We start from the raw sequence: 27514 nt of genomic DNA, 5'->3' as shown, positions 1-27514 counted from the left end.
CCTACAGTTTGCCAGCGTAGAAGAGTTTGAATAATCGAGGATTAACTGAATTTAAAACTTACCAAATTCTATATCAGCATCAGAATTCAGGGAGAGGAATAGCAATTGAATATAAGAAAAGTCTGGGGCTCTTTATTGGTAAATGTAAATTAATACATTTTAATCCCTGCACATTAATCGCATCTCAGCCTTTTGACTGAGATCAAGTGTAATACCTCCCCCATCCACTGTAGCACCCAGGAACTTTCTGGTCAGGTTGAGAGAGAGGAAGAATTTAAGTAGAGAAAGCATTAATTCTAAGAAGTCCTGTCCTTCATGTCCCCAAAGTGAGCAGCATGAGATGAACCCACATTACCATTCTCTGAAAAGAACTTGTTTAGAGGGGCAGGGGCTTTGGTGTGTGAAATAGTCTTGGTGACTTCCGGAGTGAACCCTCACCCTGAGCCCCTGCTGCCTGCCAAGAAGAAGGTTTTACGTGTCTCTTGGTTTGGGAATCTCCTCTCTTCCTGCACCCAGGGCTGTCGCAAGCATCCCTTTGCTTCTCTGTGGCAAGCAGGAGGAGCTCTGGCAAGCCCATCCCCAGGTGACTCACTGTCTCTGTGTTGTGTCATCCCAAGGAAGGGAGGTGCAGCAGCGGCCAGGCCATCCATGGTGACACGGGAGAGCTCCCGCATCCAGGCATCCCAGTGGTATTTTGGAGGGGCCGAATCTCCCGCTTTGGCACTTTTGACCCTCGTTGATCTTCCTTGGTCTTCTAAAGCTATCCATTGCTCTGGGGAGTGGTGACTTCTGAATTTTTAGCAGCCTTTTCTTATCCCCAAAACCCATTTGTTTAAGATGGGTTTTGCTTCTGTTGATGCAACTGTATCTCTAAAACATCCTTCTTACCCTACCTGTTGTGATCAAAGATCTAATACTTAATGGGGTGGAGGAGAAAGTGTGCATTTGTGACCTTTTCATTTGATCTTCTGGCCATGTGTTTTGATGGGGGTATATTTCTAATGTTAAATTCAGCCTTGCCTTATTTTTTTTTTTTTTAATGTTCTCTCTCTTTCAACTGTTTTGTCTTAATTCTACCTGTTGACTGCTTTTCCCCCCTCTCCTTCCTGAATAACCCATCATCCCTGATATTTGCGATGGCTTTTCCAGGCCTTCTGTTGCTTCTGTTTCTAGACCTTATCGCAGCAAGAGAATCGTGATTGTTCGGTTGCCTTCTCTTCATAGCTTCGTCCATTTTTGTTTGGCTTGCAGCAATTTCTCGGTTATCTGAGTTCCTGAACCATTTCATTTATTGCTTGAGGAACAAAGATTCATAAAGCCTATTTTAAATGTTTTTTTCCCCCTCTCCCTCCCATTTGCCTGGAGCTCCCAGTGGCTGTGAGGCTGCTTGCCGTACCAGGCGCCACGGGAGCCTCCTTTGACACACAGAGCCCCACCAGACCACAGTTGGGGCATCGCAGTCTTGCCTTGCTCCTCTGGCCCCGCTCACCATTTTTGTGCTTTGGCTTTGTCCTCACTTCCTTCAATGTATGTGCCTCCCATTTTTTTTTTTTTTTGTTTTTTTGGTTATCATTTGTTGTTTGTTTCATCTGGTTCCTGGTTTTCTTTTATGACATAGTCAGCTGTGTGTGGATCTGTAGGGTTTGGGGCACCAATCAGTTATGTTTTGTTTGCCTTTTTCTTTTCTTTTTTTTTGTCAAACCCGAGAGAAAACGTCCCATAAGGAGCTAGAAGTTTCTAGTTCACAGCCTTTGGAATCTTCCTGGCCTTTGACTCCTCATGGCCCCTGAGATCCTAATCCGTTTTCTCCCAGGAGGTCTCTGGGGGGCTGAGCTGCTGCAGGGGCACAGGTGGGTGGGGAGGGTCGGGGGATCATCCCAGGACATCATTGTGCATGCTTTTTGGTGCAGCCTCTTTTTTTTTTTTTCTCTTTTTCTTTTTTTTCCCCTAATGCTTGAGTTATGAATGAGGATGACCTCTACAATCATGATGTCTCATGATTACTTGTTCCTTCACCAGCTTTCTGATGCATGGTCTTAATACCTGTGATTTTACTTTGCTCCAGACCACAATCTTTAGCCGCCTCAACAACCACCTGTTAGAACATTAAAAGGAAATAAATTGAGGATCCCTTGTTGCTCTCTCGACTTCACTTGAAATCAGACATCCTAGAAATGGCAAGAAAGGAGCCAGGGGGAGGTGTCAAGGAGGGAGCAGTGATGCCACTTGCACCACTGTGTGTCAGACACTGTCCTGGAGCTGGGGCACCCCAGAGGGCCCTGATCTCTGGAACTCTTGCCAGGTTGCTGTTGAGGCTGCTGAGATGGCCACCTCCCACCATGTCAATCACAGGTGGACAGTAGTGGAGCCAGCTTCCCGCGCCCCTTTTTGTGTGAGCAGAAAAGGGAGCAGCACAAGCCTTGCCTAACTGCCAGGTGCCAAGTGCCTCTCCCCGCCCGCTCCATCCCCTCCCCTGGGCCGAGTTTTGGCACCTGTTTGCCCATGTAAAGCAACAAAAGAAGAAAGCAGATCCTGACCTCTGTGCAGGAAAACCAAATTTACCCCCAAGACCCATTAGCACCTCCCCCTGGAACTGGATCCACTACTGGCCCAGGAATATGATGAGGAACCCTGGCTGGATTGGGCCGGAAGCTGGGATCCGATGTTCTGCAGACCAGTGCTCAAAAATGTGGTCGTTTTTTGAGGGACCACCTTCCTCACCCAGATCCAGTTAACAAGGTAGCTCATCACTTCTTGCATCTGCTCAGGGCTGTGCTGGAGTTTTGTTTTTATCGTGGTATACTTGGATGCAAGGAATATGTTTTGTTCCCCGATTTAGCGCACCAGCCTGGGAAGTGCATGTCACAGACCAACTCCACCTTAAAAAGTATTTTTTGAGACCCTCAGGCTACTCACTGAGCTGAGGATGTTTGAAAAAGTCACTGTGACAGATGCAATGGCTGAAGACATGGAGAAACTGAGGCCCCGACTGAAGAAGGTCCACATCAGGGAATTGGTGCTCGCCATCACAATAATGCCTAAGATGCATAAGCTCATGTTCACCTGTGGGAGAAAGTGTCGCTGCAGCCATGCCCATCCACCTGCAGCTCCCCTTACAGCTCACCCAGGGACATAACTGTGGCAGCCAGACCCCTACTAAGATGGCACCACAGCCCATGGAGACTCAAAACAATCTAGGGCAGATTTTCACTTAACCCTCAGTGGGCAGCAGACCCATCTTCCAGACGGAACAGTCAGAGAAGACTCTTGCTGGCTGTGAAACACTAACCCAGAATTAGTATTTTCCTGTGAACACAGACCTCTCTTACTGGTCCCACAGGAACCAACGCTTGCAGACCACAGGGCCTGGTAGTTATTACTTGGTATGTGCTTATAAGTGTGTGTGTGGGGGAGTCCTTACTTCCCAGGATCAGGTAAGGCACAAATTGGCCATACCTCCCTCCACGAGGCACCCCAATCCCCAAGTTACAAGTTCATTCAGGCCAGCTCCTCAGGGCATTCCTGGGCCTCTTTTGTGCTAAGACTTTACCTGTGCAGGTGTTTTCGGTGCATTCTTGCTTATTCCTTAACTTCATTTTACAGATAAAGAACCAGGGGCACTGCATAACTTGCCTAAAGTGCCTCAGTATGAGAGCCCATAGGATTCAACCCTAGACACTGTAGTTCCACGCTTTTAACCAGGACACAGTCCTGACTGGGGATACACCATCGGAAGTGATGTGAGTCATTCCAAGCATCACTTCAAGGACCTAAAGAATTTTTTCTTTCTTCTTCTTTTTTTTTTTTTTTTTTAAAGAAAAAACCTTGAGAGAAAAGGGAATCTTTAGAAGCCTCCTATACAAAACCTATATAGACCTCCTTGCTTGGCTGAGAATAAGGAAACTGCCTGCAGACATGCATGCCTCTTCCATGGATTGGGCCTATCTAGACCTCCTACTTATTTCTCTTAGGTTTACCAGAAGCTAAATATTTGAGAAAAGAGTGCCTTTTTTTTTTTGGTGGTGGTGGTGTTGGGGATTGAACTCAGGGCTTTGTGCATACAAGGCAAGCACTCTACTAACTGAGAGTGCTTCCTTAGAATTTACACAAGGCATCTTATGGTCCAGTGGCAGCCTGCTGACATACAAGGTTATGAAGGCTGGGTGGCAACTGATAAAGACTAAAAAACTTCCCAGTCCACAGAGTCATTTGTTTTACTTTGGACCACTTACCCCAAGAATCACACTCCACAGTACACCAACTGCAAGCGTGGCAGCTCCCACTGACTTAGCCCTAAACAGACGGTGGGGTTTGAGCCCAACTCTGGGTTGGGGATGCAATGAGACTCCTCTATCAAGCAGAGACTGGGGATGGGAGGCGAAGGGGATGCACCTGAGCCCTGGAGGGAGGCTGCTGGGGGGCAGGGTTCTCAGTTCAGGGGAATTTCCAGACGGTTCTTTCCAGTATCCCCGTATGCCTAGGGTACCCCACACGCCCAATTTTCCTGGCAATAGGGTAGACCGGCCAGAACACCCGATAATGACAGAAGAGCGATGGGCAGCGGGTTTCTCACCTTGGAATCGCGTGCAGAGAAAGTCTGAGGCACAGGGGACTTAAAATGAGAGGTGGGAGGTGGCGGTCTCCCCCAGAGCGGAACTAGCCCAACCGCAGGGAAGGTTTTAGACCTGTCAGGAGGAGGCCTCGTCCGCCGTCCCTTACCGCCCGCGCGGGACCCGGGTCGGCGCGACTCGGGAGGAGGCCGCTCCCGCCTGCCCGGCTCACTGCGGCGCCGGCTGCAGGCCCCCCGCCCGCCCCGGAGCCCGCGGCGCCCGCCCGCCGCCCCCCGCCGCCCGCCCCGGGCTGCACCTCGCTGCCGAAGGCCAGCTTAGCGGCGGCGGCGGCCAGGGCCCCGAACGCGCCGGCGCACAGGCAGTTGAACGCGCCCCAGAAGCGGCGCCGCATCGCGCCGGCCTGCAGGTGCGGGGGCACCTCGGCTGGCGTGTCGGGGTAGGCGGTGGCCGACACGGCGCCCCTAGGGGGCTGCGGCTGTGGCTGCGGCAGCGACCGCGCCGCCATGATGCCTGCCACCCGCTGCCCGCCGCCGGCTGTCAGCCGCGCGCCCGCCCGCCGGAGCCCGAGCGCTGAGGACGTGCCCACGTGACGGTCCACGCTCCGGAGGCGGCCACGTGACGTGCTTACGTGAGCCCGTCGTCCGCAGCTCCCGTCTTACGCAGGGTGTTGCCGGGCCCGCAGTGTAGACGCCAGGTCCGGGGCCCGCGTGGCGGCTGTGGGTGCGGAACGACAGCCGCTTGCAACCTGCGGCCTCAACCCCGGCCACACAGCGCTGCCCTGCACCGACCCCCGCAGCGTATTCATGCCCAGTCCTGACTCGTCGGAACCGCGAGTCACCTGCATTCCCACGCCTCCTGCCCGCTCACCTGTTCTTTCTAGGTCCAGACACGTACAGTGAAGAGCTGCTTCGACAGAGGGCGCTGGACGCCTCCGGACTGAGAAAGGAGGCTGGGGTGGAGAGAGGGTGGTGCGCCCTACGTGGGAAGTTAACCTGAGGGTAGGCAGTGAGAAGTCGTCCGTAGTCACTCTGCTCAGATCAACGTCACCTCTGATCTTCTATGCAATTATGTGTCTTTATAATGTCATTTAAAAATTGCATTTTCTTGAAATCATAGAACTGTTGGAATGTATGCTATTTCCACTCTCCAGGAAAATTAGTACTTTTTCTCTATGCATATTTAGTTATATAGAGTACAAATGTTTAAAGTATTTTATATATGGGATCCCCAGCCCACCCCATCCCCCAGCTTCCATGCTGAGAATTGAATCCCTCGCCTCCTCCTGGCATGCTCAGCAGGTGAGGTGAACTACCTCGCCAGCCTGGGACTTTTCTAAAACACAAATTATTTCACAGCACACATAATGTTCAACAGCATTCTGTTCCCTGTTCTGGGAGTTTTCATGGAAGTCTTTGTGTGCCACCTTGCTTCGCCCATAGAGTGGATTGTGGCTCAAATAAAATCATGGATGATCCCTGTAACTCCTATGAGGTACAGACTGTCCCATTTTGCAGATGAGAAAATTGAAGCTCAGAAAAAATAAAGTAAACCCCCGCTCAAAAAATGTTCCCCTTAAAATTCCTTTCTTTGAATCTTCAAGAAATCAAGTGGTGTCTGCCTGATCAAGACTACATAATGTACAAGGGGTTCTCTTAGAACAAACAATGTCTTTTCTAGGGCTAGCAGTTGAGCATCTTCAAGCCACCTGCTCTGAAATTTTCACCAGTCCTGTGGTGGTTCCTCTGGTTGTCTGTCTGTACTAGCCTGCCAGCTCCTTGAGGATAGTTAATTACACATTCAGTTGTTTTCAGATGTCTAAGGCCTAGTGCAGGGCATTGCATTGAAGCTATCTGGAGCTGGACTGAGGCTCTAACGAGCTCCTCCAAGACAGTAGCAGTGCTACTGGTTAAAGGACCACACTGAGGAGCAAAGCTTTAAGTAACTGTTGTTCTAAGTGCACATGGGCATCCTGCAGCATACATGTCTCCTCACAGGACTTTGTCAGGGCAGAAAAATACATGCCTTTTTCTGTTCCTGCTGCAGCACTGGATAGTGCGACCAACTCATCTGTGACCTTTCTACAGATGTTTGAATACACTGTGGACAAACTTACTAAAAAAACGATGCAAGCCAGAATTGCCTCAACTGGGTAAACGAGGGGAATCTCCCATTCCACATTTACTTAAAAAAAATTAAAACAAAACTTAAAGATGGCTTATAAGCAAAAAAATGATCCATTGAGTTCTGGGAAACCCTAGACTCCTCCTCACCTAGAAGAGCCAGATGTCATAATCTAAAAGGGGGCAAAGAGGGAATTTTAAAGCATGAAGCCCCTGGGGTGATGGTGGGGGCTGTGATGACCTGGGCAATGAGTGCCTTCTGCCACCCTTTTTTCTCCAGCCTTGCCTCAGTGTCGTTTCTTTTCATGGTGTCCATTCCTCTGTGCCTGTCTTTTCTTCTGTTCAAACAAATGAGCACATAATCTGGGCCAGGCCCTTCCTGTTCCAAGCATCATAGTAACCTGGATGCGTAAGACCAGATCCCTGTACTCCTTGGGTTCTCAATCCTAACTCCATGTCCTGAGGACTACCTTGTCTTCTTTCCTTGCTATGAGTGATGTTACGGGTTAAATTGTGTCCCCTAAAAAGATAGGTTAAGGTCTTAACTGCTGGTAGCTGTAAGCGTGACTTTATTTGGAAATAGGGTAATTGCACGTGTAATCGCAGTAATCTAATCCAATATGACTGGGTCCTCATAAGAAAAGCGGTGCAGGGGCGTGTGCAGCTTGGTGGTAGGGTGATTATCTAGCATGCATAAGGTCTTGGGTTTGATAAAAGGCGGGGAGCAGTAGGGAGAACCCCATGATATATGTGATACTGTGAATGGAGTGACACTTCTACAAGCAAAGGAATACAAAGGATTGTTGGCAACACCAGGAACTGAGAGAATGGCATGGGGCATATGCTCTTCCGGGCCAACACACCTTGATTTTGGACTTCTGGCCCCAGAACTGTGAGAAAATAAACTGTTGCTTTAAGTCACCCAGTCTGTCATTTGTTATGGCAGCCCTAGCTAACACAGGTGATAAGACCCAAGCCTCTTCACTACCAATGTCAGTACTCTACCTTCTCCCTCCAAGGCAGTTGCTACCTTTTAAATTCCTTTTACATACCCGGCCCTTAGGGATTTACTACTATTCCTTGAGACTTCAAACATACATTAAATTTAAACTTCTTTCTACAGCTTTATTAAGAGGTATAACTCAAAAACTGTAAAATTCACTTATTTCTTTTCTTTTTGGCAGTATTAGTGATTGAACCCAGGGCTTCTTACAGTCTAGGCAAGTGCTCTTCAACTGAGTTATAGCCCCAATTCTTTAAAAAAAATTTTTTAAATGTATGTGTTTGTTGGTACTTTGGATGAACCTAGGGGTTTTCTAACATTGAGCTTCATCCCCAGCACAATTTTTATTTTGAGATAGGGTCTTGATAAGTTGGCTCATGATGGTCATGAATTTGCAGTCCTCCTACCTCAGCTTCCCAAGTGTCTGGGTGTGTATGACCATGCTTGGCAAAATTCACTCAAGTGTACAATTCAATCTTTAGTCATTTAGAGTTGCATAGCCATGTCCACAAACTACATTTCTGCCACTTGAAAAAGTTCCCTCATGGCATACAGTCTTTCATACTCCAAGCCAAGCAACCAATGATCTGCTTCCCATTGTTTTGCATTTTCTGAACATTTCACATAAACTGTGGGGAGCCATTCTCACACGTGATCGGGTGCCTCCCGTTAAGGGTCTGAGGCACTTTGGCAAAAGTCGAAGTTTTTCCCGACCCTTTCCTGATGAGAGAGCCCATCCGTGTGCCTGACCACTGACCCCGGGGACCCAATCACTGACCCTGACCTTGGAGTGCAGCCCCCCCTCAACCTTCATTGGATGGAATTCTCCCCTGAATCTCTTGTTCCCTAATAAAAGGCTAGTCCCCAGCATGCTCTCTCTCTCTCTCTCTCTCTCTCTCTCTCTCTCCTGCTAGCCCTGAGTAATTCCTGCTGTCCTGCTGGGCAGTTTAGAGGAGCGAACCAGAGAGGGGAGCCATCTCGGACCTAGCAATAGAAATAAGGTAATTGAGTCTTGTGTTTTTATTTCGATCTCTTCTAACTAACGTTATGCCTAGAACCTCATTAATGAAACCACTGAGCAGGCCGCGTGGTAGAATTTCCTGTAGCCAGTAGAGGGCACTTGGAGACAGCAGAAAACTTGAAGGAATTGGCTCTAATGATGGAAGCACAAGATCAGGTATGTGGGGTTTGCTTTCCTAAGAAGAGATCCAGGGCAGGAGCTGAACCTCCCAACCCCTCTACACCACCACCTGCCAGGAAACAGTTTGTCATGGGTGCACGGTGGGAGGAAATGCCAATGGAGGAGACTCGGCCCCTCACATTCCGGATCCTTTCTAGAGCGTCAGTGGTTTCTGGAGGCTACAGTTGCCTGGGGGTAGGTGGGCAATGCCAGACCGGCAAGGACTCCCTAGGTTGCAGGTCTTCCCACCCGATTCAGGGTTCTTCCCACTCTTCCCACTCAGTCATATCTCAGTTCCATGCTCCTCTGGGGATCCAGAGAGGGCCTCCCTGTGCATGGGCAGTTGAACTGGTCATGGGCACATTTGAATGAGTCCCTCTGCTTTGGGGGCAGGAAGTTGGGAGGCCTGGTTGATGTCCTCCAGGTGAAGTGCAGGGAGGCATGTCTGGCCAAGAAGAACACTTACCCACGGGTGTGGATGGAAGAGAAGAAACATCACAGATTGAGAGGAAACCCCTTGCACACCCTCCTGCCATACCAGGATCAAAGGAAAGCATCTTAAAAAATAGTTTACAAAATGCTCTGTGTTATTAGAGTATTTCCCACCTTTTGAAATTAGCCCACCTAATTAATGCATCTTCCTTTTATACCCCCACCCCAAACATTTGCAAATAAGTTACAGGCATTATGACCCTTTTCCTCCTTAAGATTTAAATTTTTTTGTAGTTGTAGATGGATAGAATGCCTTTATTTTATTTATTTTTATGTGATGCTGAGGATGGAACCCAGTGCCTCATGCATGCTAGGCAGGCACTCGACCACGGAACTACAGCCCCAGCCCTCGCCTTAACATTTAGCCTGTATTTTCCAAGCCCCATAAAGCCCAGCACAGTGATTAAATCCAGGACTAAAATGTTTGTTGAATAGTATCTAGTATACACCATGCTAGGCTAATCTTGCTCTGAAGCCCCGAAGAACTTAAACCAGTGAGGGAAATCTGGACCTGTAGCTTAGATCAGCAACTTGGGGACCAGCAGCTCAGCAACGCATAGCAGATGAGACAAATCCAGGAAAAGGAAGCAAGAGAGGAACCTGGAACATGAAAGGCAAGGCAGAATCCACCAAGGTTTCCATGAGTTTCCAGGGAAGCCATTGGAAGAGGAGATTTCTGAACTCCAGCCAAAGGTTTAGGGACCTCTTTTTAGAAGAGAAAGAACAGAAAAGAGAGGTGTTGTTCTTCCACATCCCAAAATATATAAGCCCACAGTCCTCCTCGGGGCCTCTATTACCTGTGACACTAAGGCCTTGAATAGCTGTAGCCATATCCAACCCCTGCCTCTCCTGGGTGCCTGACCCCCAACAGTGGTGTCTCCTGCCACCCTCAGGCCCCAGAAAAAGCAACTGTACTGTATTCTCAGCTGTTCTGGTGTTCTGCAGAAACTGGAACCGACCAGCCAAAGCAGGTAAAGTTGCAGGGCTCAGGAACCAGGTAAGTAGGCCCCTCAGCCCATCAGCTGTGGTCTAGCCCCTGGTCTCTGTCAGTGGCTGTGCTCTCAAGGATGGAATCCCCACCCACCATAATTGTCCCAGGGATGAAGAGGGAAGGCTCAGCCAGATGACAACAGCCAGCCAAGCCTCGGGGGCTTTACAGACATATATGAGTGGTACTTCTCAACTCTCAGTGATAACTGGTTGGTCATATTTTGCATTTTTATCAATTCATCATGAGTCAATATTTTTATAAAATACCATAACACCAAATTATGAGAAAAAATAAAAGCAAAGGAAACTAAAATATAATATCAAATTTTATTGGATTCAACAGACATTAAATTGCATTTTAAAATATAGGAACAAACATAGGGAAAACTAAAAGCATTATGAAGACAGTACCCATTATTCATTGAAAATGTGCCTAGGGCATTTAGCATGGAGACTCGTTGTTAAATTCAACTTTCATAGTTCGGCAGCTATAACTAACCAAATAGTAAAAAGATAGGTAAGTGGTGATTTTCTGTACTAAACACTGAGACCCGCATTTGAATGAATACTGTTTTATCAGTATTAAGGTTTATAATATAATAAATGAGTACGATTCTTTTAATTTTTTTTTCAGCTAGCTCAGGTTGATAACTGTCCCATTTACAAGGGATAATGTATAAGCTTCTCAGCTCTCTTTTACTAACACTCCAGATTGAAGCTGATATATCTAATTTCTTGACAAAAAATTTCCAGTGAGGTTTGTTTTCCAATCTATAATTCAGGCTGAAGGCTACACAATGCAAATTTTTATGCCTCCAAGTTAGATATTAATGTAAAGCTTTAAATTTTGAAAGACTTGATGAGAATTAACTTCATGGTAAAAGAAACAAATTAGAAAAATAAATATACACTTACAGTTGCTCAGATTTTTAGGCATTTTTGGCTAAAGATTGCCAAACAAACCTTAAAGCATCACTTGTGGTAATGTGATCATTAGTTAGTGGCTCATGCCACCTGCAACTCAACCCAAGTGTTCCATGACACTTGAGCGGACCCACATGCTTGGTCATGTGCTTGGACTTCATGACAATGTTAATTGTCCAAAATGCATCTGACCATTTACTCTCAATTTCCCTTCTTATCTCATTGTGGACAGTTTGCAGACTGATGTGGGCCCTCAGACCATTCTTCAGGTAGTGCTGGTGTGGGGACTTCTATGGTATAAAGCACCTTTTTGTTAAATTTAATGAATTTCTGGTTAAGTGTTGAAGCTTTTAAAATAATTTGTTATTTTTCCTTCTAGAAAAATCCCCCTCATGGCACAGATCAGTGGGGAGAAGTTGATGCCTTGGGATGGGCCCTTCTTCTCTTACTTAACCTCAAAACAAACATCATCAGTGAACATTTCCCTTGATGATACAGCCACCCCTCATGCAAAGAAACATAAATGCATGGTTTTCTTCAAACAGAAGTCCAGGATCTATAGGAGATGTCCAGGCCACATCTTGTCCTTCTTGACCCTGACTTGATGAACTAGAATCTGTGGTTGCATTGTAGTGTTAACTGTGGAATTGTTTAAGTAGGGGATGGAAGATTGAAAAAGCAAAAGAGAAAATTGAAAAAGCAATGGTACTGATAACCACGGGAATCAGAGCCCTCAATTCTGTAGGACTGGGGGAGCAAAGGAAATATGTGGCATTGTTTAGACAAACAAAAAATCAGGGGAAAATCTAATGATTAAGTTACTGTCTCTTAGCTCTGAATTCGCCATTATATACCCTGCTGAGGCTTCTGTGTCAGGTGCTGCAGATAGGGAGACCCCTGAGGGCAGGAGGAGAAGCAGGAGACCTGTTTCTTCCTGCCTGTGAGCTGTCTCCCTCAGCAGTGCTTCTCCACCCTGGCAACAGCATCGCTCTCCCTCATCCTAGACCTGCCTCAGCACAACACTCCTTCCTCCTGCTCAGGGAGGGAAGTGGAGACGCACCCTCCCCTCAGAGCTCTGGGTTCCCCTGCTCAGGACCCCCTGCTACGGCCTTCTCAGTTTATTTTATTCTAACCTGTTTCCTTTGCTCCCCAAGTCTTACAGAAGTGGGGGCTCTGATTCCTGTGGTTATCAGCACTATGTTTTCCCAACGTTCCCTTTTGCTTTTTCAATCTTCCATCCCCTTCTTAAGCAATTCCCCATATTCCCTCTGTTGAAAAAGAGACAGTCCTTCCTACTGGTTGATAATTGTGATGACATTCCTCCAGCACCTAGTTCAACTTTGTCCTCCATTGGTCGGAATTCTTTGTGAGAGTAATGAAAATTTTCATTTTAGCAAGATCCAAACCATATGTGGCCAGGCCTATTAGATGGGCTTTCCAGGGTCACAAATGCAGTGAAGGAAGGAAACCGTGATGATAAACCATGGTCCTGAGGCCTGTTTAGAAACAAAGACCCCAGCACATTGCTATGATGATGCATATAAACTCTAGAGTAGAGGCAGTCATATCAATTGTGGGGCTAGCACAATCATCCAGGAGATGGATAGTTGGTGGCTCCATCCCAGGTGGTGGTGGAGAAAGAGGTGAAGAGAGGGTTAATTTTTGAAGCGAATCTGACAAAGAGGTTTGCTGAGGATTAGATGGAAAGTTGAGAGGAGTCAAAGATCGTCCCAGGGCTTTTGACCTAAGCAGCTGGAAGGATGGAGTTGCCATCAGTAGAGTTGGGGAAGGTATTAGGTGGATAAAGTTTCAGGAGAAATCCATGAGTTGATGTATGCACAGTTGACTTTGAAATGTCACTAGGTGTCCAAGTGCAAATGATTCCACATCTTTGCTCTTTGACTTGATTTATCACTTCCCACTAGAATGAGGAAGCCTGATGTCAGTCCCTTTCAGCTCTCATTTCAGCATCTCTGGTGCGCAGCACAGTGCCTGGACCACAATCATCTCAGAAAATAGCATTTGAGTGAATGGATGAAAAAAAAAATGTATACCGCAGAGGTTCCAATTGAGGCCAAAGTTTGTCTTATTCAAGCTCCAACTCCACACTTGTTTTCCAGTCAGGAAGAGAATAACCATTTGGTTCTGTAAACTGCAGCGTCTAGTGTTCACTGGAAACCCATCTTCCTAGCTCATCACTTGTAAGTTGAAGTCCTTCTTCCCCAAAGTAGAGAGAAACCTCTCAGAGAGAGACACAGGAGCGTTCTGTCCTTCTTTTATAAGTGTGGCCCAGCCTGGATTCTGCTGGAGACTTATTCAGTCAGAAGACAGGGCTTTGACAACATCTCAGCTCTAGGAGGGGCCGAGGGACTGAGGTGGAGCAGGAGATGCCTCCTCCTGGCTTCTTTCTTTGTGTGTGGATGTGCTGTTTGTGTTGTGCCCCCATCTCCTAGGAAACCTGAGGAACATTCTAGAACAAGTTTTCTGGGAGCTTCCCTCTCTGCTCAAGTTCAAATCCAAGTCATTACAGACTGTCTGTTGGACACTTGTCAGGGGACCACAGCCAGGTGCCTCCTTTGCCTGGTGTCCAGCACAGAATAGGAGGAGCCCTTCTGGACACTCTGTACTTTCACCTTAATTCAGCCAGCTCGGCCTTCTGCACCAGTGTGACTCTATAATGAGCTGCCTATCCAGCACCTGACCTCTGGTGTCACCTTCTTCATGGAGGTTTCCTTAACTAAAGATTGCCAAACAAACCTTAAAGCATCACTTGTTGTAAGGTGATCATTAGTTAGTGGCTCATGCCACCTGCAACTCCACCCAAGTGTTCCATGACACTTGAGCGGACCCACATGCTTGGTCATGTGCTTGGACTTCATGACAATGTTAATTGTCCAAAATGCATCTAACCATTTACTCTCAATTTCCCTTCTTATCTCATTGTGGACAGTTTGCAGACTGACATGAGCCCTCAGACCATTCTTCAGGTAGTGCTGGTGTGGGGACTTCCATGGTATAAAGCACCTTTTTGTTAAATATAATGAATTTCTGGTTAAGTGATGAAGCTTTTAAACATAATTTGTTATTTTTTGCTTCTAGAAAAATCCCCCTCATGGCACAGAGCAGTGGGGAGAAGTTGATGCCTTGGGATGGGCCCTTCGTCTCTTATTTAACCTCAAAACAAACATCATCAGTGAACATTTCCACTTGATGATACAGCCACCCCTCATGCAAAGAAACATAAATGCATGGTTTTCTTCAAACAGAAGTCCAGGATCTATAGGAGATGTCCAGGCCACATCTTGTCCTTCTTGACCCTGACTTGATGAACTAGAATCTGTGGTTGCATTGTAGTGTTAACTGTGGAATTGTTTAAGTAGGGGATGGAAGATTGAAAAAGCAAAAGAGAAAATTGAAAAAGCAATGGTACTGATAACCACGGGAATCAGAGCCCTCAATTCTGTAGGACTGGGGGAGCAAAGGAAATATGTGGCATTGTTTAGACAAACAAAAAATCAGGGGAAAATCTAATGATTAAGTTACTGTCTCTTAGCTCTGAATTCGCCATTATATACCCTGCTGAGGCTTCTGTGTCAGGTGCTGCAGATAGGGAGACCCCTGAGGGCAGGAGGAGAAGCAGGAGACCTGTTTCTTCCTGCCTGTGAGCTGTCTCCCTCAGCAGTGCTTCTCCACCCTGGCAACAGCATCGCTCTCCCTCATCCTAGACCTGCCTCAGCACAACACTCCTTCCTCCTGCTCAGGGAGGGAAGTGGAGACGCACCCTCCCCTCAGAGCTCTGGGTTCCCCTGCTCAGGACCCCCTGCTACGGCCTTCTCAGTTTATTTTATTCTAACCTGTTTCCTTTGCTCCCCAAGTCTTACAGAAGTGGGGGCTCTGATTCCTGTGGTTATCAGCACTATGTTTTCCCAACGTTCCCTTTTGCTTTTTCAATCTTCCATCCCCTTCTTAAGCAATTCCCCATATTCCCTCTGTTGAAAAAGAGACAGTCCTTCCTACTGGTTGATAATTGTGATGACATTCCTCCAGCACCTAGTTCAACTTTGTCCTCCATTGGTCGGAATTCTCTGTGAGAGTAATGAAAATTTTCATTTTAGCAAGATCCAAACCATATGTGGCCAGGCCTATTAGATGGGCTTTCCAGGGTCACAAATGCAGTGAAGGAAGGAAACCGTGATGATAAACCATGGTCCTGAGGCCTGTTTAGAAACAAAGACCCCAGCACATTGCTATGATGATGCATATAAACTCTAGAGTAGAGGCAGTCATATCAATTGTGGGGCTAGCACAATCATCCAGGAGATGGATAGTTGGTGGCTCCATCCCAGGTGGTGGTGGAGAAAGAGGTGAAGAGAGGGTTAATTTTTGAAGCGAATCTGACAAAGAGGTTTGCTGAGGATTAGATGGAAAGTTGAGAGGAGTCAAAGATCGTCCCAGGGCTTTTGACCTAAGCAGCTGGAAGGATGGAGTTGCCATCAGTAGAGTTGGGGAAGGTATTAGGTGGATAAAGTTTCAGGAGAAATCCATGAGTTGATGTATGCACAGTTGACTTTGAAATGTCACTAGGTGTCCAAGTGCAAATGATTCCACATCTTTGCTCTTTGACTTGATTTATCACTTCCCACTAGAATGAGGAAGCCTGATGTCAGTCCCTTTCAGCTCTCATTTCAGCATCTCTGGTGCGCAGCACAGTGCCTGGACCACAATCATCTCAGAAAATAGCATTTGAGTGAATGGATGAAAAAAAAAATGTATACTGCAGAGGTTCCAATTGAGGCCAAAGTTTGTCTTATTCAAGCTCCAACTCCACACTTGTTTTCCAGTCAGGAAGAGAATAACCATTTGGTTCTGTAAACTGCAGCGTCTAGTGTTCACTGGAAACCCATCTTCCTAGCTCATCACTTGTAAGTTGAAGTCCTTCTTCCCCAAAGTAGAGAGAAACCTCTCAGAGAGAGACACAGGAGCGTTCTGTCCTTCTTTTATAAGTGTGGCCCAGCCTGGATTCTGCTGGAGACTTATTCAGTCAGAAGACAGGGCTTTGACAACATCTCAGCTCTAGGAGGGGCCGAGGGACTGAGGTGGAGCAGGAGATGCCTCCTCCTGGCTTCTTTCTTTGTGTGTGGATGTGCTGTTTGTGTTGTGCCCCCATCTCCTAGGAAACCTGAAGAACATTCTAGAACAAGTTTTCTGGGAGCTTCCCTCTCTGCTCAAGTTCAAATCCAAGTCATTACAGACTGTCTGTTGGACACTTGTCAGGGGACCACAGCCAGGTGCCTCCTTTGCCTGGTGTCCAGCACAGAATAGGAGGAGCCCTTCTGGACACTCTGTACTTTCACCTTAATTCAGCCAGCTCGGCCTTCTGCACCAGTGTGACTCTATAATGAGCTGCCTATCCAGCACCTGACCTCTGGTGTCACCTTCTTCATGGAGGTTTCCTTAACTAAAGATTGCCAAACAAACCTTAAAGCATCACTTGTTGTAAGGTGATCATTAGTTAGTGGCTCATGCCACCTGCAACTCCACCCAAGTGTTCCATGACACTTGAGCGGACCCACATGCTTGGTCATGTGCTTGGACTTCATGACAATGTTAATTGTCCAAAATGCATCTAACCATTTACTCTCAATTTCCCTTCTTATCTCATTGTGGACAGTTTGCAGACTGACATGAGCCCTCAGACCATTCTTCAGGTAGTGCTGGTGTGGGGACTTCCATGGTATAAAGCACCTTTTTGTTAAATATAATGAATTTCTGGTTAAGTGATGAAGCTTTTAAACATAATTTGTTATTTTTTGCTTCTAGAAAAATCCCCCTCATGGCACAGAGCAGTGGGGAGAAGTTGATGCCTTGGGATGGGCCCTTCGTCTCTTATTTAACCTCAAAACAAACATCATCAGTGAACATTTCCACTTGATGATACAGCCACCCCTCATGCAAAGAAACATAAATGCATGGTTTTCTTCAAACAGAAGTCCAGGATCTATAGGAGATGTCCAGGCCACATCTTGTCCTTCTTGACCCTGACTTGATGAACTAGAATCTGTGGTTGCATTGTAGTGTTAACTGTGGAATTGTTTAAGTAGGGGATGGAAGATTGAAAAAGCAAAAGAGAAAATTGAAAAAGCAATGGTACTGATAACCACGGGAATCAGAGCCCTCAATTCTGTAGGACTGGGGGAGCAAAGGAAATATGTGGCATTGTTTAGACAAACAAAAAATCAGGGGAAAATCTAATGATTAAGTTACTGTCTCTTAGCTCTGAATTCGCCATTATATACCCTGCTGAGGCTTCTGTGTCAGGTGCTGCAGATAGGGAGACCCCTGAGGGCAGGAGGAGAAGCAGGAGACCTGTTTCTTCCTGCCTGTGAGCTGTCTCCCTCAGCAGTGCTTCTCCACCCTGGCAACAGCATCGCTCTCCCTCATCCTAGACCTGCCTCAGCACAACACTCCTTCCTCCTGCTCAGGGAGGGAAGTGGAGACGCACCCTCCCCTCAGAGCTCTGGGTTCCCCTGCTCAGGACCCCCTGCTACGGCCTTCTCAGTTTATTTTATTCTAACCTGTTTCCTTTGCTCCCCAAGTCTTACAGAAGTGGGGGCTCTGATTCCTGTGGTTATCAGCACTATGTTTTCCCAACGTTCCCTTTTGCTTTTTCAATCTTCCATCCCCTTCTTAAGCAATTCCCCATATTCTCTCTGTTGAAAAAAAAAGCCAGTCCTTCCTACTGGTTGATAATTGTGATGACATTCCTCCAGCACCTAGTTCAACTTTGTCCTCTGTTGGTCGGAATTCTTTGTGAGAGTAATGAAAATTTTCATTTTAGCAAGATCCAAACCATATGTGGCCAGGCCTATTAGACGGGCTTTCCAGGGTGGAAAATTCAGAGAAGGAAGGAAATCGTGATGATAAACCATAGCTCTGAGGCCTGTTTAGAAACAAAGATCCTAGCACATTGCTATGATGATGCATATAAACTCTAGAATAGAGGCGGTCATATCAATTGGGGGGCTAGCACAATCATCCAGGAGACGGATAGTTGGTGGCTCCATCCCAGGTGGTGGTGGAGAAAGAGGTGAAGAGAGGGTTAATTCTAAATGCATTTTGAAGCGAATCTGACAAAGAGGTTTGCTGAGGATTAGATGGAAAGTTGAGAGGAGTCAAAGATCGTCCCAGGGCTTTTGACCTAAGCAGCTGGAAGGATGGAGTTGCCATCAGTTGAGTTGGGGAAGGTATTAGGTGGATAAAGTTTCAGGAGAAATCCATGAGTTGAAGTATATGCACAGTTGACTTTGAAATGTCACTAGGTGTCCAAGTGCAAATGATTCCACATCTTTGCTCTTTGACTTGATTTATCACTTCCCACTAGAATGAGGAAGCCTGATGTCAGTCCCTTTCAGCTCTCATTTCAGCATCTCTGGTGCGCAGCACAGTGCCTGGACCACAATCATCTCAGAAAATAGCATTTGAGTGAATGGATGAAAAAAAAAATGTATACTGCAGAGGTTCCTATTGAGGCCAAAGTTTGTCTTATTCAAGCTCCAACTCCACACTTGTTTTCCAGTCAGGAAGAGAATAACCATTTGGTTCTGTAAACTGCAGCGTCTAGTGTTCACTGGAAACCCATCTTCCTAGCTCATCACTTGTTAGTTGAAGTCCTTCTTCCCCAAAGTAGAGAGAAACCTCTCAGAGAGAGACACAGGAGCGTTCTGTCCTTCTTTTATAAGTGTGGCCCAGCCTGGATTCTGCTGGAGACTTATTCAGTCAGAAGACAGGGCTTTGACAACATCTCAGCTCTAGGAGGGGCCGAGGGACTGAGGTGGAGCAGGAGATGCCTCCTCCTGGCTTCTTTCTTTGTGTGTGGATGTGCTGTTTGTGTTGTGCCCCCATCTCCTAGGAAACCTGAGGAACGTTCTAGAACAAGTTCTCTGGGAGCTTCCCTCTCTGCTCAAGTTCAAATCCAAGTCATTACAGACTGTCTGTTGGACACTTGTCAGGGGACCACAGCCAGGTGCCTCCTTTGCCTGGTGTCCAGCACAGAATAGGAGGAGCCCTTCTGGACACTCTGTACTTTCACCTTAATTCAGCCAGCTCGGCCTTCTGCACCAGTGTGACTCTATAATGAGCTGCCTATCCAGCACCTGACCTCTGGTGTCACCTTCTTCATGAAGGTTTTCTTAACTCCCCATTTGAGTTTATGACCTGGGCAGTGCTAGGGGAATTGTGAGTTCTGGGTCATTCTGAAAGCAAATGACAGAATCTGTTACCTGTGGGTTGCACTGAGAGAGAGAGAAGCCCAGAAAACTTTCAGGATTCCTGACAACACTTGATAGACCAGCCTTTTGACTTTAATTACTTCAATGAAGGCATATATATCACTTTCTTTCTAGCTTACACATGTTCAAATTGGAATTTTTCAAAGTGATTAACCAAATAAACCCTAACAGAATGTCATTAAATTCTTCCAGAAGACTCTAGATGAATCTAGAAAAGACATTGAGCTGATCTTGCCTCCCCACTCCCCTACCCCAGTCTCTGAAGGTGAGCCTGAGTTTGTAGAATGACCCATCTCAGTTGCCCCTAGAATGGGAAGCTTTCTACTCAGGGCCCTGGGAGCAAGGGTCTGTGGTCACCCTATGCCCCAGATAGTTACCCTTTACTCTTCCTGGATCTCCCAGATCCACATGCTGCAAAGCTCTGTGTGATAAGGGGACAGGCCCTGAAAAAGATGAATTGACCCAGTGCTGTCATCCTTGTAACATTTCTGAGTCACCACCTTTGAAGGAAGGACATTCATCTTTGTGATTCACAATGTTCATCTGCAGAGACTCCAACACTCCCCACAAAAACACAAGGCAGGAAGGAGCCAAGGTTCTTGGTGGTGTCTCCCATCCCCTGGCTAATTTCTGACAGCTGTGGTCAAGAGACTTGAATTGGCCTGACTTTTCTTTTTCCTTTGTTGTCAACTTCCAAGGAGTCATAGGTAAAGTTGACAATGGTTTAGCATTTAGATTTATTTATGGTTTGATTTTTTTTAAGCAATTAAGTTACCGGATTAAGTTTGTGCAAAAATGAAGATGCTTATCTATGTAGTATCTACACCGTCAACCAAGGGCAACTGGCTGTGTTAGCCATCCTACCCCTGTCCTAGTGGCCATCTGGCAGGCAGGTGTCCTTGAAGAATAGTATCTGAGTGACTTGTGCTGAAAGGGTAGACAGTGCCCTCCCCACAGCTTTACAGGTAGAAGGTGAATCCAGGAAGTTCAAGGACCACCACTGGGTGCATCTTTGAGAAGTTGAACAGAAGCTATCATGCTGACAAACAACTTCTCTTGGAGGTCCGAGGGAGAGAGGGAACTGGTGATGGGACTAAAGTCCCAACCATAAGCACTGGCTTACGTAAAAAGGAAGGGAGCAGCTCCTGGTGGAAAGGAGCCAGGAAACTAGTCATGAGGACTAAAAAGTCACCATAGGCAGTGACCGTTCTTCCTAGGCCCTCCTTACTGAAACCTGCAGCAAATCCACCCCAGCAATGTTATTTGAGGTGAGGCATGCACAGTTACAGTTGAAACTGTAGAAGGGTCAGGCTCAAGATATGTGAATTCAAAAAGGAATTATCTAGGTTGTTAAAATTAATTTAGGGATGGTCTCATTGTTTGAATGACCTAGAGTTCTTTTGAACTTGTTTTCCTGATAAGACTCATCTCTAAAAGCTCATCAGAGGGGGAAGGATGTACTCTGATTTGGCTCTTTTTTTCTCTGTTGGGAATGACAGAACCATTTTGATGTTTGGAATGTGGGAAGCATTTTACTCTGTACATAAATCATCCTCGAGGCTCCAGGTGGCTCTCTGTATACAACCAGTGAGTCACAGGCAGACAGATGAGCCTCGGTGGGAAGACTTGGGGCATCCTCTGTTTGGGGATTTGTATCCATCTGGTCTGGTCTCTGCTTTGGTCCATCATCCACACTTAGCCACAGTCCTGGGATCCACCATTCTCTCCAGGAAAATTTCATAGGGAGAAATTTTGAAAACAAATTGATTAACCCTTTTTCTTAACAACTGGTGTGATGGGCAAACTGGGAAGACTTGTATTTTAGGCACTTTTGTCTAGAGCCTGCTGTCCCATGTCAGGGGTGGGGGGAGTTTTGAGCACTGAAAAAATTTTATTAATATATTTTAATGTGTTATTTGAAGTATCACTTGGTGATTTTTTAAAATCCAATGTCTTTAAAATGATCCATGTTATTGTATTGTAAATAATTTAGATGATTAAAATGGATTGTTTTAAACAATATTTAGATTATAGTTTTACTTTATTTCAGTGACATGTTTTTTGTTCTAATTCACATAAGAAATGCACGTGATTAGAAACAGTCCATATCTTGTCCTGACAGTGTTCTGTATTTTAGATTTTTATGTGTAGGGAAGAGCCTCTATGTGGCAGACGATTAAGAGTTAAGTTCACACAGTTAAGTCAGTAGTTGGCTGGCCGGATGGACCATTCAGGTGAATTATCTTGGATGCCTAGATCCTTAAAGGTGAAGAAAGTGTGAGATTAAAGCTAGGCCCACAGAAGATGTTGCAGGTCAGTCTATTCAGCATTTATACACATGGAGCCCTTTTACCTGGGGAAATATCTGGAATCATGCAGTCCTTGGCATCTGATCTGGTAGTGAGTGACCCTGTGTGTGCTTATGTGTGATATGTTTTCAGAAGAAAAAACCTGCAAGCCAACTACCTACAGTTTGCCAGCGTAGAAGAGTTTGAATAATCGAGGATTAACTGAATTTAAAACTTACCAAATTCTATATCAGCATCAGAATTCAGGGAGAGGAATAGCAATTGAATATAAGAAAAGTCTGGGGCTCTTTATTGGTAAATGTAAATTAATACATTTTAATCCCTGCACATTAATCGCATCTCAGCCTTTTGACTGAGATCAAGTGTAATACCTCCCCCATCCACTGTAGCACCCAGGAACTTTCTGGTCAGGTTGAGAGAGAGGAAGAATTTAAGTAGAGAAAGCATTAATTCTAAGAAGTCCTGTCCTTCATGTCCCCAAAGTGAGCAGCATGAGATGAACCCACATTACCATTCTCTGAAAAGAACTTGTTTAGAGGGGCAGGGGCTTTGGTGTGTGAAATAGTCTTGGTGACTTCCGGAGTGAACCCTCACCCTGAGCCCCTGCTGCCTGCCAAGAAGAAGGTTTTACGTGTCTCTTGGTTTGGGAATCTCCTCTCTTCCTGCACCCAGGGCTGTCGCAAGCATCCCTTTGCTTCTCTGTGGCAAGCAGGAGGAGCTCTGGCAAGCCCATCCCCAGGTGACTCACTGTCTCTGTGTTGTGTCATCCCAAGGAAGGGAGGTGCAGCAGCGGCCAGGCCATCCATGGTGACACGGGAGAGCTCCCGCATCCAGGCATCCCAGTGGTATTTTGGAGGGGCCGAATCTCCCGCTTTGGCACTTTTGACCCTCGTTGATCTTCCTTGGTCTTCTAAAGCTATCCATTGCTCTGGGGAGTGGTGACTTCTGAATTTTTAGCAGCCTTTTCTTATCCCCAAAACCCATTTGTTTAAGATGGGTTTTGCTTCTGTTGATGCAACTGTATCTCTAAAACATCCTTCTTACCCTACCTGTTGTGATCAAAGATCTAATACTTAATGGGGTGGAGGAGAAAGTGTGCATTTGTGACCTTTTCATTTGATCTTCTGGCCATGTGTTTTGATGGGGGTATATTTCTAATGTTAAATTCAGCCTTGCCTTATTTTTTTTTTTTTTAATGTTCTCTCTCTTTCAACTGTTTTGTCTTAATTCTACCTGTTGACTGCTTTTCCCCCCTCTCCTTCCTGAATAACCCATCATCCCTGATATTTGGGATGGCTTTTCCAGGCCTTCTGTTGCTTCTGTTTCTAGACCTTATCGCAGCAAGAGAATCGTGATTGTTCGGTTGCCTTCTCTTCATAGCTTCGTCCATTTTTGTTTGGCTTGCAGCAATTTCTCGGTTATCTGAGTTCCTGAACCATTTCATTTATTGCTTGAGGAACAAAGATTCATAAAGCCTATTTTAAATGTTTTTTTCCCCCTCTCCCTCCCATTTGCCTGGAGCTCCCAGTGGCTGTGAGGCTGCTTGCCGTACCAGGCGCCACGGGAGCCTCCTTTGACACACAGAGCCCCACCAGACCACAGTTGGGGCATCGCAGTCTTGCCTTGCTCCTCTGGCCCCGCTCACCATTTTTGTGCTTTGGCTTTGTCCTCACTTCCTTCAATGTATGTGCCTCCCATTTTTTTTTTTTTGTTTTTTTGGTTATCATTTGTTGTTTGTTTCATCTGGTTCCTGGTTTTCTTTTATGACATAGTCAGCTGTGTGTGGATCTGTAGGGTTTGGGGCACCAATCAGTTATGTTTTGTTTGCCTTTTTCTTTTCTTTTTTTTTGTCAAACCCGAGAGAAAACGTCCCATAAGGAGCTAGAAGTTTCTAGTTCACAGCCTTTGGAATCTTCCTGGCCTTTGACTCCTCATGGCCCCTGAGATCCTAATCCGTTTTCTCCCAGGAGGTCTCTGGGGGGCTGAGCTGCTGCAGGGGCACAGGTGGGTGGGGAGGGTCGGGGGATCATCCCAGGACATCATTGTGCATGCTTTTTGGTGCAGCCTCTTTTTTTTTTTTTCTCTTTTTCTTTTTTTTCCCCTAATGCTTGAGTTATGAATGAGGATGACCTCTACAATCATGATGTCTCATGATTACTTGTTCCTTCACCAGCTTTCTGATGCATGGTCTTAATACCTGTGATTTTACTTTGCTCCAGACCACAATCTTTAGCCGCCTCAACAACCACCTGTTAGAACATTAAAAGGAAATAAATTGAGGATCCCTTGTTGCTCTCTCGACTTCACTTGAAATCAGACATCCTAGAAATGGCAAGAAAGGAGCCAGGGGGAGGTGTCAAGGAGGGAGCAGTGATGCCACTTGCACCACTGTGTGTCAGACACTGTCCTGGAGCTGGGGCACCCCAGAGGGCCCTGATCTCTGGAACTCTTGCCAGGTTGCTGTTGAGGCTGCTGAGATGGCCACCTCCCACCATGTCAATCACAGGTGGACAGTAGTGGAGCCAGCTTCCCGCGCCCCTTTTTGTGTGAGCAGAAAAGGGAGCAGCACAAGCCTTGCCTAACTGCCAGGTGCCAAGTGCCTCTCCCCGCCCGCTCCATCCCCTCCCCTGGGCCGAGTTTTGGCACCTGTTTGCCCATGTAAAGCAACAAAAGAAGAAAGCAGATCCTGACCTCTGTGCAGGAAAACCAAATTTACCCCCAAGACCCATTAGCACCTCCCCCTGGAACTGGATCCACTACTGGCCCAGGAATATGATGAGGAACCCTGGCTGGATTGGGCCGGAAGCTGGGATCCGATGTTCTGCAGACCAGTGCTCAAAAATGTGGTCGTTTTTTGAGGGACCACCTTCCTCACCCAGATCCAGTTAACAAGGTAGCTCATCACTTCTTGCATCTGCTCAGGGCTGTGCTGGAGTTTTGTTTTTATCGTGGTATACTTGGATGCAAGGAATATGTTTTGTTCCCCGATTTAGCGCACCAGCCTGGGAAGTGCATGTCACAGACCAACTCCACCTTAAAAAGTATTTTTTGAGACCCTCAGGCTACTCACTGAGCTGAGGATGTTTGAAAAAGTCACTGTGACAGATGCAATGGCTGAAGACATGGAGAAACTGAGGCCCCGACTGAAGAAGGTCCACATCAGGGAATTGGTGCTCGCCATCACAATAATGCCTAAGATGCATAAGCTCATGTTCACCTGTGGGAGAAAGTGTCGCTGCAGCCATGCCCATCCACCTGCAGCTCCCCTTACAGCTCACCCAGGGACATAACTGTGGCAGCCAGACCCCTACTAAGATGGCACCACAGCCCATGGAGACTCAAAACAATCTAGGGCAGATTTTCACTTAACCCTCAGTGGGCAGCAGACCCATCTTCCAGACGGAACAGTCAGAGAAGACTCTTGCTGGCTGTGAAACACTAACCCAGAATTAGTATTTTCCTGTGAACACAGACCTCTCTTACTGGTCCCACAGGAACCAACGCTTGCAGACCACAGGGCCTGGTAGTTATTACTTGGTATGTGCTTATAAGTGTGTGTGTGGGGGAGTCCTTACTTCCCAGGATCAGGTAAGGCACAAATTGGCCATACCTCCCTCCACGAGGCACCCCAATCCCCAAGTTACAAGTTCATTCAGGCCAGCTCCTCAGGGCATTCCTGGGCCTCTTTTGTGCTAAGACTTTACCTGTGCAGGTGTTTTCGGTGCATTCTTGCTTATTCCTTAACTTCATTTTACAGATAAAGAACCAGGGGCACTGCATAACTTGCCTAAAGTGCCTCAGTATGAGAGCCCATAGGATTCAACCCTAGACACTGTAGTTCCACGCTTTTAACCAGGACACAGTCCTGACTGGGGATACACCATCGGAAGTGATGTGAGTCATTCCAAGCATCACTTCAAGGACCTAAAGAATTTTTTCTTTCTTCTTCTTTTTTTTTTTTTTTTTAAAGAAAAAACCTTGAGAGAAAAGGGAATCTTTAGAAGCCTCCTATACAAAACCTATATAGACCTTCTTGCTTGGCTGAGAATAAGGAAACTGCCTGCAGACATGCATGCCTCTTCCATGGATTGGGCCTATCTAGACCTCCTACTTATTTCTCTTAGGTTTACCAGAAGCTAAATATTTGAGAAAAGAGTGCCTTTTTTTTTGGTGGTGGTGGTGTTGGGGATTGAACTCAGGGCTTTGTGCATACAAGGCAAGCACTCTACTAACTGAGAGTGCTTCCTTAGAATTTACACAAGGCATCTTATGGTCCAGTGGCAGCCTGCTGACATACAAGGTTATGAAGGCTGGGTGGCAACTGATAAAGACTAAAAAACTTCCCAGTCCACAGAGTCATTTGTTTTACTTTGGACCACTTACCCCAAGAATCACACTCCACAGTACACCAACTGCAAGCGTGGCAGCTCCCACTGACTTAGCCCTAAACAGACGGTGGGGTTTGAGCCCAACTCTGGGTTGGGGATGCAATGAGACTCCTCTATCAAGCAGAGACTGGGGATGGGAGGCGAAGGGGATGCACCTGAGCCCTGGAGGGAGGCTGCTGGGGGGGAGGGTTCTCAGTTCAGGGGAATTTCCAGACGGTTCTTTCCAGTATCCCCGTATGCCTAGGGTACCCCACACGCCCAATTTTCCTGGCAATAGGGTAGACCGGCCAGAACACCCGATAATGACAGAAGAGCGATGGGCAGCGGGTTTCTCACCTTGGAATCGCGTGCAGAGAAAGTCTGAGGCACAGGGGACTTAAAATGAGAGGTGGGAGGTGGCGGTCTCCCCCAGAGCGGAACTAGCCCAACCGCAGGGAAGGTTTTAGACCTGTCAGGAGGAGGCCTCGTCCGCCGTCTCTTACCGCCCGCGCGGGACCCGGGTCGGCGCGACTCGGGAGGAGGCCGCTCCCGCCTGCCCGGCTCACTGCGGCGCCGGCTGCAGGCCCCCCGCCCGCCCCGGAGCCCGCGGCGCCCGCCCGCCGCCCCCCGCCGCCCGCCCCGGGCTGCACCTCGCTGCCGAAGGCCAGCTTAGCGGCGGCGGCGGCCAGGGCCCCGAACGCGCCGGCGCACAGGCAGTTGAACGCGCCCCAGAAGCGGCGCCGCATCGCGCCGGCCTGCAGGTGCGGGGGCACCTCGGCTGGCGTGTCGGGGTAGGCGGTGGCCGACACGGCGCCCCTAGGGGGCTGCGGCTGTGGCTGCGGCAGCGACCGCGCCGCCATGATGCCTGCCACCCGCTGCCCGCCGCCGGCTGTCAGCCGCGCGCCCGCCCGCCGGAGCCCGAGCGCTGAGGACGTGCCCACGTGACGGTCCACGCTCCGGAGGCGGCCACGTGACGTGCTTACGTGAGCCCGTCGTCCGCAGCTCCCGTCTTACGCAGGGTGGTGCCGGGCCCGCAGTGTAGACGCCAGGTCCGGGGCCCGCGTGGCGGCTGTGGGTGCGGAACGACAGCCGCTTGCAACCTGCGGCCTCAACCCCGGCCACACAGCGCTGCCCTGCACCGACCCGCGCAGCGTATTCATGCCCAGTCCTGACTCGTCGGAACCGCGAGTCACCTGCATTCCCACGCCTCCTCCCCGCTCACCTGTTCTTTCTAGGTCCAGACACGTACAGTGAAGAGCTGCTTCGACAG

At 47.4% G+C, this 27514-nt stretch overlaps 2 protein-coding genes across 3 annotated transcripts; both read right to left on the bottom strand.

The window, feature by feature from the left end:
- Nucleotides 1–110: 110 nt before the first annotated feature.
- Nucleotides 111–5121, bottom strand: LOC144253529 (transmembrane protein 42-like). Its single transcript, XM_077795684.1, has 3 exons — nt 4867–5121; nt 2917–3063; nt 111–2095 (listed from the first exon to the last, which is right to left on the bottom strand). Exons 1-3 carry the CDS (start codon nt 5074–5076, stop codon nt 1985–1987), a joined length of 468 nt encoding a protein of 155 aa, XP_077651810.1. The 5' UTR covers nt 5077–5121; the 3' UTR covers nt 111–1984.
- Nucleotides 5122–22143: 17022 nt separating this feature from the next.
- Nucleotides 22144–27149, bottom strand: LOC144253528 (transmembrane protein 42-like). 2 transcript variants are annotated; one of them, XR_013343305.1, is made up of 3 exons: nt 26602–26827; nt 24948–25094; nt 22144–24126 (listed from the first exon to the last, which is right to left on the bottom strand). XR_013343305.1 is itself a non-coding variant. In XM_077795683.1 (3 exons), exons 1-3 carry the CDS (start codon nt 27102–27104, stop codon nt 24016–24018), a joined length of 468 nt encoding a protein of 155 aa, XP_077651809.1. In that variant the 5' UTR covers nt 27105–27149; the 3' UTR covers nt 22144–24015. The 2 variants fall into 2 exon arrangements, 1 of the variants encoding a protein (XP_077651809.1); XM_077795683.1 differs by lacking the exon at nt 26602–26827 and adding an exon at nt 26895–27149.
- Nucleotides 27150–27514: the final 365 nt, after the last annotated feature.

The sequence above is a fragment of the Urocitellus parryii genome, chromosome 3, assembly GCF_045843805.1.
Source record: "Urocitellus parryii isolate mUroPar1 chromosome 3, mUroPar1.hap1, whole genome shotgun sequence".
NCBI lineage: Eukaryota > Metazoa > Chordata > Mammalia > Rodentia > Sciuridae > Urocitellus > Urocitellus parryii.
Note: the sequence above shows the minus strand (reverse complement) of the source record. Positions and strands in the feature narration are given on the sequence as shown.